Source organism: Candoia aspera, chromosome 3, assembly GCF_035149785.1.
Source record: "Candoia aspera isolate rCanAsp1 chromosome 3, rCanAsp1.hap2, whole genome shotgun sequence".
NCBI lineage: Eukaryota > Metazoa > Chordata > Lepidosauria > Squamata > Boidae > Candoia > Candoia aspera.
In genome coordinates this window covers 436367-450797 of record NC_086155.1, presented here as the reverse complement: position 1 = coordinate 450797, position 14431 = coordinate 436367, and the positions used below count along the sequence as shown (strand labels likewise).

Genomic DNA, 14431 nt, shown 5'->3' with positions numbered 1-14431 from the left:
GGAGCTAAAGGAGAAAGGGCTCAAGATGGGCAGAAGTTCCTAAACAAGGACACAGTAAAAGGACAATAGTCAATAATTCCAATGAAAATTTTAAAATGGAGTAGAAAAAGGCATTGTGTCTACACAAAAAGCTTAGTGAAGATCTGCAGACTAAAAAGGATGTAGACAGGAGATGGAAAGAGGGCCAGGTCACAAATGAGAAGTACAGGGAGGTAGCCCAGAACTGCAGAGGAAAGGAAAGCTCAGAGGGTGCTAAGAATAACAAAAAGGACTTTTCAAAATAAAAGTAAAAGGAAAGAATCGGCATATCCTTTTAGGGGGAGATGGGCGGTGATAGAAATGTGAATAATAAATATCAGCTGTTTTGCAAAGGTGGCAGCATGCTAACAGGTAATAAAGAAAATGCTGAGCTGCTCCACTTCTCTTTTCCCTCACTCTTCTCTGACATGAGGGTGAGATTTTCAGCAAGAAATTGCAAAGAGCAGAGCGGAGAGAGGTGGGACTGACACGGGAGACTGAAAGAAAAATGGTCTGGGAATATCCATTTACTGTGAATTAGTTTAAATCTCTAGGACCAGGTAAACTGCATCCTATGGGGCTGAAGGAAGTAGCTGAAGTCTGTTTCAGGGGAACTCTGGGTAGACAAGAGGAGGAGAGCAAATTATCTCTTTATTTTTGAAAGAAGACAAGGGAGGATCCAGGGAGCTTCAGACCATAACGTTCATAAAAATTCTAAAAATCACAAATAAATTTCTCTGAAAGTATCCTGACAACAGTGTGATAATCACCCTTCACTGTAGCTTTGTCAGGAACAAGCCTTACCAAACTAACCTTGCCTAATTTTTTGAATGGGTAACTGTCTAAATAGGTTGTGGGAATGCTATAGGCATAATATATCTTCATTTCAACTGTAACCAGTTGATCATGACATATTGATTATTAACCTAGTTAAGTGAAAACTAGATGGCATGACAATTAAATGGATACGTAGCTAGCTCAAAAATCCTAGTCATCAATGTTTCCTTATCAATTCACATCAATGAAAACAAGACAAAAAGCTCTCAGGAATGACAGCCATCCATTCCAACTTTTCAAACAGAGCAAGAATTGCTGAAATATAGTGGTCTTCACACAGTGACCAAGGTCTAACCCAGGGAGATAGGAGAGGCTCTCCAGGCCTCTGCACTCCGAGTTTAGCTGTGGTGATCAACTGAGCTGATCACAATGACTGCACTAACACATCATGCTTTCTGAATTCATACATTGAGCCATGATGGGCTTGCACAACAGGCTACACAACAGCACACTAACATAGTTTGGCTTGTGGTACAGCTGCAAAGCTTTTATATAAGCCAGTTAAACTTGTCTTGTGAACCGAGCCTTTGCTAGAAGCCACTGCAATGTGCAGCCAAGAGAGTCCCCTGCCGCCATGGCAGTCATGCCCCTGAGCTGCCCTTGCCCTGGGCAGCCCCTGGGCCTCTGCAAGACCACCCTGCACACCCCAGCAACAGAAGCAGAACAGCCACCTTGGTGGGGGGTGGCAGCAGGAATCAAGCGTTTTGCCCCTCCCGCCCCGTTTTCCTGCTTCAGCGCCTTCCCCACCCCTGGGCTCACCCATTCTTCAGGCTACTTTTCCCTGCAGCATTTAGAGGGGCCTTTTCTGGAAAGCACAAGGAAAAGAAAGCGGAAACGGGAGGGGGGCAGTTTGAGAGGAAAGGGCAAAGGGCACACAGCCCACGTGGAGCTGCGGTGGGGGCTAATTTTGAGAGCAAGGCCTACTGAACGGCCTTGGCATCTACCGCAGTGTGTCTCTCAGGACCGGTCCTTCAAAGGTGGCCCCTTCTGGCCCCCTCCCCCAAATCAAGACATCCTGAAAGCCAGGAGGCAGGGAGGCTCCGTGGCAACAGGTCCTCCCTTTGGTTTCTGGATCCATAGAATCACTCTGTGGCCTTTCAGCTGGGCAACCGACAGGAGCACCACGTGGCAACTGTGCTCAGTTTACCCTCTTGGGGGGCACTGCCGGGCCTTCAGGAGCGGCTCCAGCAAGACCTTCCCTTGCCAAGCTCCTCCGGGCACACCTGCCCCCGACCCCTCCAGCCCAGCTCACCAGCCTCCGTGGCCACGACGGTGATGTTGTGCCAGCCGGCAGTCTCTCGGTCCAAGGCCTGGCTGGTCAGGATGGCCCCGGTCTGGGGATCGACGTCAAAAAGCTGCTCCGTGTCGCTGGGCCGTTCAAGGGCATACCTGGGCACCAAGAGGAAAGAGCACCTATGAGGCGCTGCCAGGACTGGGGAGAACTACCCAGAACAGGGAGGGCTGGGCAGCTCAAGGCTCAGCAGCCTGTCTGGATGACAGATGCAGGACCAAAGGAAGCCATTTCTGAGAGACCTGCGCATTGCACAAGACGCCTGGCGCCCAGGACACGCCCAGCGGCCTGGCACAGGGGATGCCCCAGGCTCCTTCCTGCATGCTCTGCACACCAGCATGCCTCTTGGCTGCTGCCCTACTCTGCACCTGCACCAACGCCCCGCAAGCAGGAGACCTCTGAGTCCCTTCCTCACCTCGGGAAGGCCCAAGCAGGGGTTGCAAGGGTCATGCCCCAGCACACTCTCCCAGGGGGCAGGACAAGGAGGAAGCAGGCCCTGCCCAGCCTGGAAGAGTAGGAAGGAGCGCTCTTTTCTAGCCCGGCCAGGCAGAAGCCATGAAAGCGGGTAAAGGCCTGGCCCGAGGGCCACAGGTTTTCCCTCACGCCCCTTCCCCCACCCTGCATGCAGGCGCAGAGAGAGCGGGCTCATCACAAAAGAGCGGCAGCTGCTGCAGTCCCAGGGACAAGCACAGGGGCGGGGGGGGGGTGGTCTCAGCCCAGGCAGTGATGGGGGAGGTAAGATAAGTAGGCAGCCTGCAAATTGGGATGGGGGAGCTCTTCTTGGCTTCACTACTCTCTGTTGAGCAAAAGCCAATACTTGGCCTGCCAAGACTCCATCAGCTGAAGGTCAGCATGTGGGGAAGAGCTGCCCCTTCGGCACGGAGCTCCAGCTGGCACTGCTGGCTCTTTGGATGCCTACCCCGGCCTGGTGGTACCCAGTGGGCAGGGGGACTGTGCTTGTGTAGGTCCTACTCTTTGCCAAGGTGCCATTGCAATAAAGTTAATGGCTTGGAGGAAGGAGTGGCAAGGACACTCGTTAAATCTGCAGACATTACACACCAGAGGTGCTGGAAATAAGACCCAGGCTGGGATGCACATTCAGGCAACCCTGAAAGAGGGAAGTGCCAGACCAAAGGGGGCAGGAGACAGAAGAGCGCAGCTGGAGCCACAGCCACAAGGCGCGTTGCAGTGGGACACCACGCGAGTCAAGCTCATGTGGCCGCCAGAGCTGCAACCACAGGCCTGTTGGGCTGGGCTGGGCTGGGCTGACCATCTGGAAACCCCCAGCCTGTCCACATCCTTGGCACGAGGGCTCCCGGGACCACCGACTGGCAAAGGAATAGCCAGAAGCCATGAATTCCTGAGGCAGAAAAGCCCCTTGCCTGGGCATGCTCGTTTTGCAAGCAGTACAAATGCCTTTCTGAATCCCTGGAAGATAACGTGGAGGCCTGAAGTCACAGCCTTCTCCGGACGGCCGAGCAAGGGGGGGAGTCAAGGGGGCTACCAGAGGGGCAGATGCAGGGCTCCTGCAGAGGCCCTGCTAGCCGCGGGCCCAGGCCATTCTCCCTTTGGCATCCCCCCCCCCATCATTCCACAAAAAAGCTGTTGAAGTCAGGACATGGATAAGTGGGGCAGGAGGGGAATCCCTACCAAAGTAGAAAGGTCCAGGGAAGACCTACAACGATCCGTCTCACGAGGGCGGCTGCCGCCTCACTCATAAAACATGAGATGCTCTACTCTAGCCCAGTTCCTCACCAAACCCCTTGCTATCCCCGCCCCATTAGTGTCTGAGTTCCTGCAAGGTCGGTCTCTCCAGCAGGCAGACCCACCCAGGAGCCAGTTGGGGACCCGATCTGACTCTGCCATGGGGCCCATAGCCAGGAAGGGAGGGCCCGGTGTGACCCGTCTTTGAGCCGTTCAAAGCTGGCCGGGTTCAAAGGCAGAAGACCGAACTCCCACGCTGGAGCTCCTCTCACCAGGAACCGTCTTACGGACGTCCATTCCTATTTTTAAAGCAAACAGTTTGCATCGCTGCTGTCTTTCTCACCCCTTGATCCTGTTGGGTCCCCTGTAGGCATTTCGCTAGCTTGACCTTCAGCCCACGGCGGCTCCACAGATTCCTACCTCCCTTTCCTAAGGCCACCCACCCCCGCTGTCCTTCTTCTCCAGAAAGACCATTTCCAGGGCTTCCCTTTCCATCAAGCCATCCATCAGGACCCTGGAAGGCCCCTCCTGGCCTCCCCGCACCAGTCGCTACTCAGAACCACAGGCAGAGTAGCGACTGGTGGGGCTCGCTGCCCTCCCTTTCGCCTTTGACCAGCCCAGGGCCCCTTGGCACCCCCAGCGGCCCCACTTTAAGTGCCGACCCCGTCCAGAGTACTGGACATCTTTCACTCTCACCTCTCTCCTTGCCAGAGGGCCCCCCCGCATTTGTCTGTACTCCCGGGTTTTTGTCTCTTCATTTCTCTTCCCAGCAGAAGGCCCTCCGTCTTCTCCCACAGCTGCTGGGAGGGATGGGATTCTGTGCTGGGGAATCTGGCCAAACGACCTACACTTGTTGTCTGTTGTCGTATTTAGGAACTTGAAAGGTGTGAGAGGCGAGACTTAACCCTTTGCGGAAGCCACCTCAACTCTTCTTCAGCAGGACGTATTTGTGGTTACGTCTGCCCGTCCCACCCAGTCGGGCAGGAGAGGCACGCTACACTCCCGTCTGTTATGGAGCTTCACCTAGCGGGAGCCAGGAGGGGAGCCTCTTCTGTCACCGCACCAGCCCTTGGGAACATCGTCCCTGCCCCAGAGGTCGGATTGGCCCAACCCTGCTGGGGCTCTCCAGACACAGCTCTGCAACGTGCCTGGGATCCGGTTATGATTCGCAGCCTGCTAGAGGGTTGCACCGATTGACACATGACTTGCCTGTTCATTATGTATGATGGTTTTAATTTGGTTTTAATCTGGTTTTAAAGGGGTTATTGTTTTTACTGATATTTGTGTTTTGTGTATTAGTTTTGTTGCTTGGTTGTTTAATTATGTGAACTGCCCAGAGTCACACATGCATGGATGGGCAGCTATACAAATCGAATAAATAAAGAAATAAATAAAAACTTGCAACAATTTTGATAATTCCATGTCCAACACGCTTTCCAGAAACAAATGCTGACCTCATTTCATCTCCGCCCCCTCTGGTGACATCACAACATCAATGGCCTCTCCCTTTGTGGTCCCAGTGCTGGACAACACCAGGTACTTGCCCACCAGGTGGCCGGCTTGCACACCTTTCCTGGAAACGTCCATTATGTTCTCTAAAAAAGGCTTCCTCTTCCTAATCACTTCCTGAAATGGCTTTTTAACCAGGCTGCTAAATTTTCACTCAGCAAGACCTTTCCTTACTAAATATTTCAGCTGACCTTTTATCATGGGGAGCCTGAATTCTGCGAGTTCCACCCCCCCCACACACACACTCTGCCCTTTGAGATCCCTTTGCATCGATCCTCTTATTTCGAGACACGAAATGAAATGTGGCCACACTGGACTTCCTTGGCAATCCTGTGGGTGGTGGCCCTGTGCTCCCTGATTTTAATCTGCTCAGAAGACCCCCCTCCCCCCACTGGCTCCTGGGCAAAGTCCTGCAGAGACAAGGATCTGCAGGTCGTATCTGTCCAGCTGCAATGGTCTGTGGGGATGACCTTGGGAGACAGGGCGACAAGACGCAGCCAAAAGAACGGTCAGATAAAAGGCAGCTGAGCCCGCAGCAGGAATGTGGATGGGGCAAGTGGCTCAGAAGAGACTCCCTATTTTCTTAGGCTGTAAAGCAGACGGGGGTGGGGGAGGATTGTCCTTTCAGACTTGCAAGATTCAGTTAATGTAGCCTTACAATAAAGCAGAGTTAGCTCATCTGTCTGTGTTTCCTGTCTGGTCTACCTTGCAAGGCCGATACCAGGAGGTGCATTTTTTTCAGCCACAGCTCTATTCACAAGACCATCCCTCACCATCTCCCTTTGTGAGCCTGCAGTTCCAATGATCTGGATGGCCATGGATGCCACACAATGCTGGTTGTGCTCTCCTGCAGCCACTGCAAAGACTTCCTTCCGCTCCTCCTGCCTTTTCAGTAGGGGGGGCGCTTCCTGGGATTTTACTCTCTCCCTCAAGACCACCCTTGGAGAGGCTTCTCCAGCTTCCTGAGCTTTTGGGCTCCAAGATGTCAGAGGGGGCGCGTTGGGCGAGCACATCTGAAGGCTCCAAGCTCATGTACAGCCACCACAGAGAGCTCTCCCTCTTGTCTGGCTTTGCACTGTCCTACCACGTTCTCTGGGTGTGTCCAATCCCCGAACCTTCGACTAAGCAAAGGACCCAGGTTGGCACAGGAATGCAAACCAAAAACCACCTGGGTAAAGGGTGTGCCCACAGGCACCATTTGCCAAGTTCTCCACAGGGCACAAGTTCTGCGGTGGCCGAGTTCTGGCCATCTTGCCCACTTTGCTCTCCCCCGAAGCCCCTCGATCTTCAAGCCCAGCTCACACACTCTCCCTTCATGAGGCCCATGTCCTGCACACCTGTGGCCCTCCTGCTGCTCCCTCCCTCCTGCCCTTCTCCAGGAGGGAGGAATGACTTGATTTACCGAATGGGTCTGCTGGCCGCATCGGGGTCCATTGCGGTGACCACACCCACCAGGGAGCCCACAAGCGCGTCTTCCTGTACCTCCAGCAGGCCACTGGGGGGCTGGAACTCGGGGGGCTCATCTGCATCCAGCACAGAGACCAGCACTACAGTCTGGTCCCGGAAGGTGTCCAGGCCCATAAAGCGGGGGTCAGCAAACTTATTCAGGGCCTCCAGGACCACGGTGTGCACAGCCTGGGCCTCGAAGTCCAGAGGCTGAAACAAGAAAGGAGTGAATGGGTGGGTGTCACACTGCCCTGTTATCTCCCCTCAAGCTGTGACTGATGCCTGCATTGGGAAAGGGGGCATATGCAGGGCAGGGGAAATTGGTCCCCAGCCAAGACCTTTCCTGTAGCCCCCTCCCCAAAGGATTCAGCCCCCCATGGAAGGCAAGGGAGACCCAGCTGCAGCAGGCTTGTGGGCACGCCCTTCGCCTTCCAGGCAGGGAAGACATCTGGTCTGACGCTCAGAGCTCACCTTCTGCAAGGAGATCAGCGCTTCCTGCGTGTTGCTGTCTGTGGCCACCCGGAAGAGCCCCAGGGCCCCCTCATCCTTGATCTGGTAGGCCATGTCTGTGTTCTCGCCCACGTCGGCATCCTCTGCCTTCACTCGCCCGATCAGCGTGCCCACCGGGGCCGTTTCCACCATGCTGAACTGGTACATCTCTGGCAGGCGGGGGGGGGGGGAGTTCAAGAGGATGGAAGAGCTGAATTCTGATGGGCAAAATGGGGCTGCTCCTGCCTCTAAAAAGCAGCCCGTCTTGCCCCTTCTCAGAAGGAGACTGGGGTTAGGGTTAGGGTCAGGCATCCTGTGACCTTCAAAGACTCCCCCTCCGTTTAAGCTCCCAGGAGCACTCAATGCCTCAGGGTCTCCGGCCCCCCGTTGAGCTTTGCGTGGCTGACAGCAACAGGTACTGTGGCAGCGGGTCAGCAGCCCATTCCCACTATCGCAAGCCCAGCTCTGCTGTGGTCATCCTCATTCCACAGCAGCCCCCCTCCCCTCTCCCCCTCCCCCCCTCCAAGCCCTGGCAAAAGCCCTCACTCTGTGGGAAGCGGGGAGGGTTGTCGTTGACATCAGTGATGACAATGGTGACGGTTGTGGAGCCAGAGAGGCCCCCCAGCTGCCCAGCCATATCTGTTGCCCGGACCACCACCTCATAGCGGTCCTGAGTCTCCCGGTCCAGGTTGGCCACAGCTGTGCGAATCACACCTGGAAGATGCCACGGGGGTCTGTGAGGAGAGGGGCACAGTGCAAACAGTGCTCCCCCCACTGCAGCACCCCTTTCTTGCTGACCTCCCTCCTGTTCCAAGCAGCCCCAGCCCTGCCCACGGAGCTCCCCACAGCCCTGGTGGGCGGCCTCCCTCGCCAGGAGGATCAGAGGTGGAGGTGGAAGGAGGTGGGGGGGAGCGGGGGCTCTGGGAGGGTGGCTTGAGGCCATTTCCTTTGGCAGCTGCTGCTCAGGGGACCCCGCAGGGGCTCCTCAGCTGGCCAGAGGGCTCAGGGCACACTGACCTGTGCCAGTGGGGAGCTTCTAACCAGGCAGCAAACAGGGGCTGTGTATGGGGCTCTCTGGATGGAAGACACTGGCAGACCCAAGTGGGAGGCAGGGGGAGCCTTCCCAGGAAGGTGATGCGGCAACCCCCGGACCTAACCCTGCTGAAAGCCAGGAGGCATGCAGGGGACAGAGGACACGGTGTGCGTGGATGTGCCCAACCCCAAGGAGGACCTGAAGCAGAACTGCTTTGTCCAGCTGCCTGCTCCACCAGCTGGCAGACCGTACAGCCAGGAGGTTCCTCCTGACGCCTAGCCTGAACCTGCCCCTCGTCCTTCTGACTTTGGGGCAAAGGGGAACGAGCTCCCCCTCTCCTGAGTGACCCTGGCCTTGGCAAAAACCGGGTGAAGAAAGAAAAGAAAGAAAAAGGCAGGGAAGCCTCCAGGGACGGGCACCCGGGGTCCTTGCTGGTGCTTCACCAGCCACAGGAAGCCCTGCATTTCCGCCCGTGCTTAACGAAATGCTGTGTTGCACATGCATGTCTCTGCACCCTCCTCGGGTTGTCTGTGTGGGATGGAGACCAGCCGTGGGATGCAACCCTGCACCTGCTGCACAGAGAGCACGGGGGATGCCGCTCAGTGCCTCCCTCGAGGAGGCCGGTCTGTGGCCTGGCAACCGAGGGGCAGGATCCCTTCAGAGAAGCCCCAGAGGGGACGCGGCCAAGTCAGCTCGCCCGGGAGAAATGTGCTCGCCTCCCGCAGCCAAATGTCCAGCTTGGTCTTGCGATGACAAACCAATCGAGGAGGCAACCCAAGGAGCAAGAGCACTGTGCTCACAGGCAACTGGACCGGAGAGATGGGATTTCCCCCTGGTCACAACAAAGAGGGAACTCCGAATTGCTGTCCTTGGGAACAGTGGGTCGTGGAGCTGACCAAAGGGCAGCAGGACTGAAACACCTTTCTGGGGAGCTGCCAGGAAAAGGAGGCTGTTCCAGAGAATGTTGGTCGTGACCAGAAAGGGAGATGAAGGAAAGGGAGAACTGGGGCGCCTCAGACCGCCATCCTTCCACGCTGGGTTGCAGCCAGCCAAATGCAGCACCTGCTCGTCCCCTGCAGAACAGGCAACCCACGCGACCAGGCATAGCTTCGGCCCTCATACAGGCCTAGCGGAGCAGCCATTGGGAGACTTGGAAGAGCAGGTTAGGGACAGATCGTCGTGGAGAAGACCTGCCTATGTGGCCACTAGAAGTCAAAAAAGACCTGATGGCACATAATCAGTCAATCAGCAGAGCAAAGGAACCAAGAGGTCACCAAGACCAAGCAGGATCAGGTAGTCCTCTACTTATGACTGCAACTGGGACTGGAAATGCCATTGCTAAGTGATGCGGTTGTAAAGCATGACATCACGTGACCACATGGCCAGGCAATCCTGGTTGTTGTCATAACCCCGCGGAAAACGGAGGGAGATCCAGGCAAAGAGTGCGGGGCTGCCGCAGGGGGCGGGGGGGCCCTGGGAGGCCCAGAGCAGGGCCTGCATGAGTTGGGGGAGGGGTGCTGTGGTGCGGCGTGGAACAAGCTCAGGAAGGCCAGGGAAAGAGGGCATGGGAGAGCGCACTTGTGTGAGTGCAGGGAGGCCAGGGAAAGAGGGTGTGGGGAGACTCACCCGAGCAATTTGCAGCCTTCCCTGCTGGCTTCCCCATTGACTCTGCTGTGGGAGGCCAGCAGGGGAGGTCGCAAATGGTGATCATGTGACCATGGGCTGCTGCAGCCAGTCATAAATGCGAGCTGGTTGCCAAGTGCTCAAATTTTGTCCATGTGACCATGGGGCTGCTGCAACAGCCAGAACTTCGAGGACCAATAACTTCGCAACTCAAGGACTACCTGTAAAGCAAGAAGGTAACCAACTAAAGTATGGACAGGTTTGGTGGGAGCCAGTTTAGCTGCAACTGAGGTGGGGCTGCTGCCAAACCCTGCTGTCAGCCTGGAAAAGTCCCAAGGGGTGCTGCATGGGTGCAGAATCCCAGGTTTGTGAAGCACAGAGATCCCAGTGAAGAGCACAGACTTACAGTAAAGGAACAGAATAAAGCAATTTTGAGAAGCATCTCCGTGATTACAACCCACTATCAAAGAAAGTGAAATCAGCTAGGCTGGTGGTTGGTTGGAACATTGGATCAGAAGGGGTTAATGGCCTGCTAATGGAGGAAGAGGACAAGACTTTGTAGCAAGCCAATCGCAGAAGGTGTAGCACAAACTTCTATGCCAAAACTCTTTTTCCCCAAGGAAGGGGATTCAAGGCAGATGGCAGTGACAAGAGATGAAGTTCTAAACCTTCCTGACAAACTCAGAAGAAAAGAAACCCACTAACGGTCTTCATGCAAGAATCCTTTTAACCTGAACGCTGGGAGATTCCAGGTGGATAAAAGAAACCGATCTCCACAACACCATGAAACTGTGGAATTTGCAGCTGCGGGATGCCGTTCATGTCCAGCAAGTTGGATGGCTTGACAAAGGGATTAGACACATTTGTGGATGATAATGCTATCAAACACAGGACTCTCTCCCGGCAGAGGCATCTGTCATCTACAGTATTTCACTTTCGCTGGTTGCTAAAGATGCACCTGTTTTTTCCAAGCTTCTGGCTCCCTGTGATGTGTCTCCTTCCAACTGTTCAGTTGGGAGGATGCTGATGCTGAAGATCTTTTAACTTTTGTTGTTTGGTACTTTACGTTTTGCAAAAGACTTTGTGATGTTGTTAAGAATAATCACAGACTTTCCCATGCCCATAAATACCCACTGCTGGGTATTAAACTGCAGTAGGAGGTTCCCCAGTGCCCCTGCCCTGCCAGGATGGAGACAGCCCGGCTTGCTTCCCTTCCATCTTCTTGGGCCTTTTTTAGCACTGAGCCTTGGGAAACAAGACACTTCTGCCAACTAGATCTGCTGAAAGACGACTACAGGGAGGTCACCAGTCGCACTCGATGCCTGGATTCCTGCAAAGGGTGAAAACCGAAGCCCAGACATACAAGACACAATTGTTGTGTTCCCATGACATGCTATGTCCAAATAAACCCTGTCATAATTTAATGGGGTGGCCTGGTTCACACCACAGTTAAGGCAGTGGCTGGGTCCTCACACTATGCTAAACCCCTCTGAACCCAGCCAGCAGCCCCTGGGTGTCAGGCAGGGAAGGGGGCAGGCTTTGCGGTCACCTTGCTGACCCTGGGGAAGGGACAAGGAATTGGGTTTGCCCCTTCTTTGGGCTGCAGCCTTGACCCCCCAAGGAAAGTCTGTCCTGGGTGAGATTTCCATTCCCAGTTTCTTTATCAGCTAAGAGAAGCACCAGCTGCTTGCTAACTCACGAGATCTGTCTGATGAACTCTGGCTATAAATAGCTGCCACCCCAGAGACATGGGGAGAGTTTGGGAAAAGGACTTGCAGAGGAGGGGGAAGGAGGGCAGGTCACCTAGAAGAATACAGACAAGTAGAGCTGGAGTCAGGAAGGCAAAAGATCCTAGTCCAGGATGCTAAGAATAACAAACAAAGATGCTTTAGGGACATTCAATAAAAGCAAGAGAAAAGAATCCGAGCTGTGACCAGATGAGCTAAAATCAATCTGTCAGTGCCAGCTGCTCAGTGAAGAAGACCTCGCCTGGCCAGCAAGGCAGCCTATCTGCTGGGCTCATGGGCCCTGAAAGGCAGGACACCAAAGAGCCCAGCCTCCCTTGCTGGAGCCCACCAGTTCCAAAGAGGGCCACAGTCGAGGGATCTCCGCCTGTCAGCATGCAGGAGCTGACCATGAAGCCAGCTTCTCTTCACACTCGCCGGCAAGAGGAAGGGCCCTCAGGCGGGAGTGGCAGGATGCCTTGTCCAGAGACGCGCTGCAGGGCATCTGAGCCCTGACCAGGAGAACTGGGGGGGGGCAAGTTCAGAAGGGCACCCTCGCCACCGCTGTCTGAGCTGGGCCGGGGAGCCCATGACGCCCAGACCCAACCGACTGCATCAAGGAGAGGGAGCAGGCAGTGAGGGGGGTGATCCTCCCCCAGCACAGGGCACAGGAAAGCCTTCCGGCCCAGACACCAGCAGGCCCTTCCTGCGGAGGATGCACCTCTCCGCTGGTTCTCGGCCACACCTCCCTCCCCCAGAGCCAGCCTGGCGCTTCCTCCCATCCTTGGCACAGGGCACAGGTAGATGTGCATGTCCATGCCTTGGGGTGTCTTCCCCTTATTGATTTACTCATTTATTAAACATATTCCTATGCCACTGAAATCCAAAAATACTCTTGGCAGCTTGCATAGAACAGATACGGACTAAAACATCCGTGGTAGGAATAAAACAACTCTAAACACAATAAAAATAAAAACTATACAATATACAACAGAAAGTACAAATAAAATAAATAGAAATAAAGATGGCCACGCTTTGACACTCACCCGGATCTCCTGCAGGCAGCCCTAGTCGCTCGGTTAAAAGAAGGGCCGCCTTGGAGGCCAGTGAACATGGGGGAGCGCAGGGGGTGGCCCCAGGCCATCCTGCCAGCATTTCATCAAGGCCCTGCAAGGCCTGGGAGTGGTCTCCTCCCCAGGCAGCCACAGTCAACATGGATCTCAGCTGCCTCAAAGTGCTCCGGTTAGTGGGTGGGTGGTGGGTAGAACCGTTTAAATTAAGTAAGATGTGGAGGAGGAAAAAGGGGAGGGCAGCTTCTTCTAGGACTGGTGCTGCTTGGGAGAAGGAAGGAAGGAAGGAAGGAAGGAAGGAAGGAAGGAAGGAAGGAAGGAAGGAAGGAAGGAAGGAAGGAAGGAAGGAAGGAAGGCAGGCCAACCCTGCTTCCCAGCTGTGTCACTGGGCTGAGAAAGGCCAAGTGACAACAATGTGGTCTCCTCCCCCAGCAGCTGAGAGCTGCTCTTCCCACCAGGCAAAGGCAGCAGCTTCCCACCTTCTCAAGACTGGGAAAACCTGGCCACGTAACCCATGAGACTGCCTGAGAGAGACAAGACAGCTTGGAGCCCCTGGGGTGTCCTCTCCACTGTCCCACCTGTAGATACATTCAAGAGAAGCTACCTACTCCATGGCTGTTCCAAAGCCAGACCGGGGTGGGGGTCCCCGCTTTGCATGTCTGGGGTGGCCTGGCCCTAAACTCAAAGCGGACTGTTCATTAGCTATTTGTTTCCAATTTATGTCAGCAAATTGGGAACTTGGGACAAGGCAGACTGTCAAGAGGCAGGTGGCCTCCTCCCTCCCTCCCCCCCTCCCTCCCTCCCTTTCAAGACAAGACTGGCCACTAGTGTATCCCACTGCCCAGGTCTTGCAGGACTCCCCTCCAGGGGCCCTTCAGCACATGGGCACCCTGTATTGATCCAAAGACTGGACTTGGGTGTGCAGCTTTCCACCATCACCCATGGCTACCACGCTCAGGCCACCTTGTCAGCAACTGTAATGATATGTGGGAAAGATCTTGGGAGACCGGGCCAAGAGATGCTGCCGAGGGAACGGTCAGATAGTTGAGACAACATAGCCCACAGCTGGATAGTGGGTGGGGCAAGAGGCTCAGAAGGGACCCACCCCAGTTTCTTGGGTGGTAAAGGAGACGGGGGGGGGGGCGGGGGAGAAATGTCCTTTCAGACTTGCAAGGTTAATGGCAGCCCTGCAGGGTAAACCAGATAGAACCACAACCAGATGAGCTAATTCTACTTTATTGTAATGCAACATTGACCGAATCTTGCAAGTCTGAAGGAACAATTCTCCCCCCACATCTCCTTTATTGCTGATTAGTGCCCCACTAAGGCTTCATCTTTATGTGATGCAAAGATGCCTTCCGCTAACCATTTGTTGAGGACATGTCCACATGACGTAGCCCCCATCTCATCTCCAACCAGTTGATGAGGCAGCCCAAGGCCATCTTTAGGTTTTCTGGTGTGAAAGGAGTATATTTGTTCTTAATGTGTCAGCTGTACCAGGTAGACCAGACAGGAAACACGATCAGATGAGCTAATTCTACTTCATTGTAATGCGACACTGACAGAATCTTGCAAGTCTGAAAGAACAATTCTTCCCCCGCCTCCTTTACCACCCAAGAAACTAGGGAGGGTCTCTTCTGGGCCTCTTGCCCTGCCCACTCTCCAGCTGCAGGCTATGCCGGCTCTT

General features: G+C 54.7%; 1 protein-coding gene across 1 annotated transcript in view; it reads right to left on the bottom strand.

The window, feature by feature from the left end:
• The window catches only part of CDH22 (cadherin 22), a 67722-nt gene that overhangs the window by 32815 nt on the left and 20476 nt on the right, over positions 1 to 14431 (bottom strand). Inside the window, exons 4-7 of the mRNA XM_063297457.1 lie at positions 7841 to 8008; positions 7277 to 7464; positions 6762 to 7015; positions 2108 to 2244 (exon numbers count right to left, since the gene is read on the bottom strand). Of these exons, the coding sequence (XP_063153527.1) occupies positions 2108 to 2244; positions 6762 to 7015; positions 7277 to 7464; positions 7841 to 8008 (747 nt within the window). The remainder of the gene's footprint in view (positions 1 to 2107; positions 2245 to 6761; positions 7016 to 7276; positions 7465 to 7840; positions 8009 to 14431) is intronic.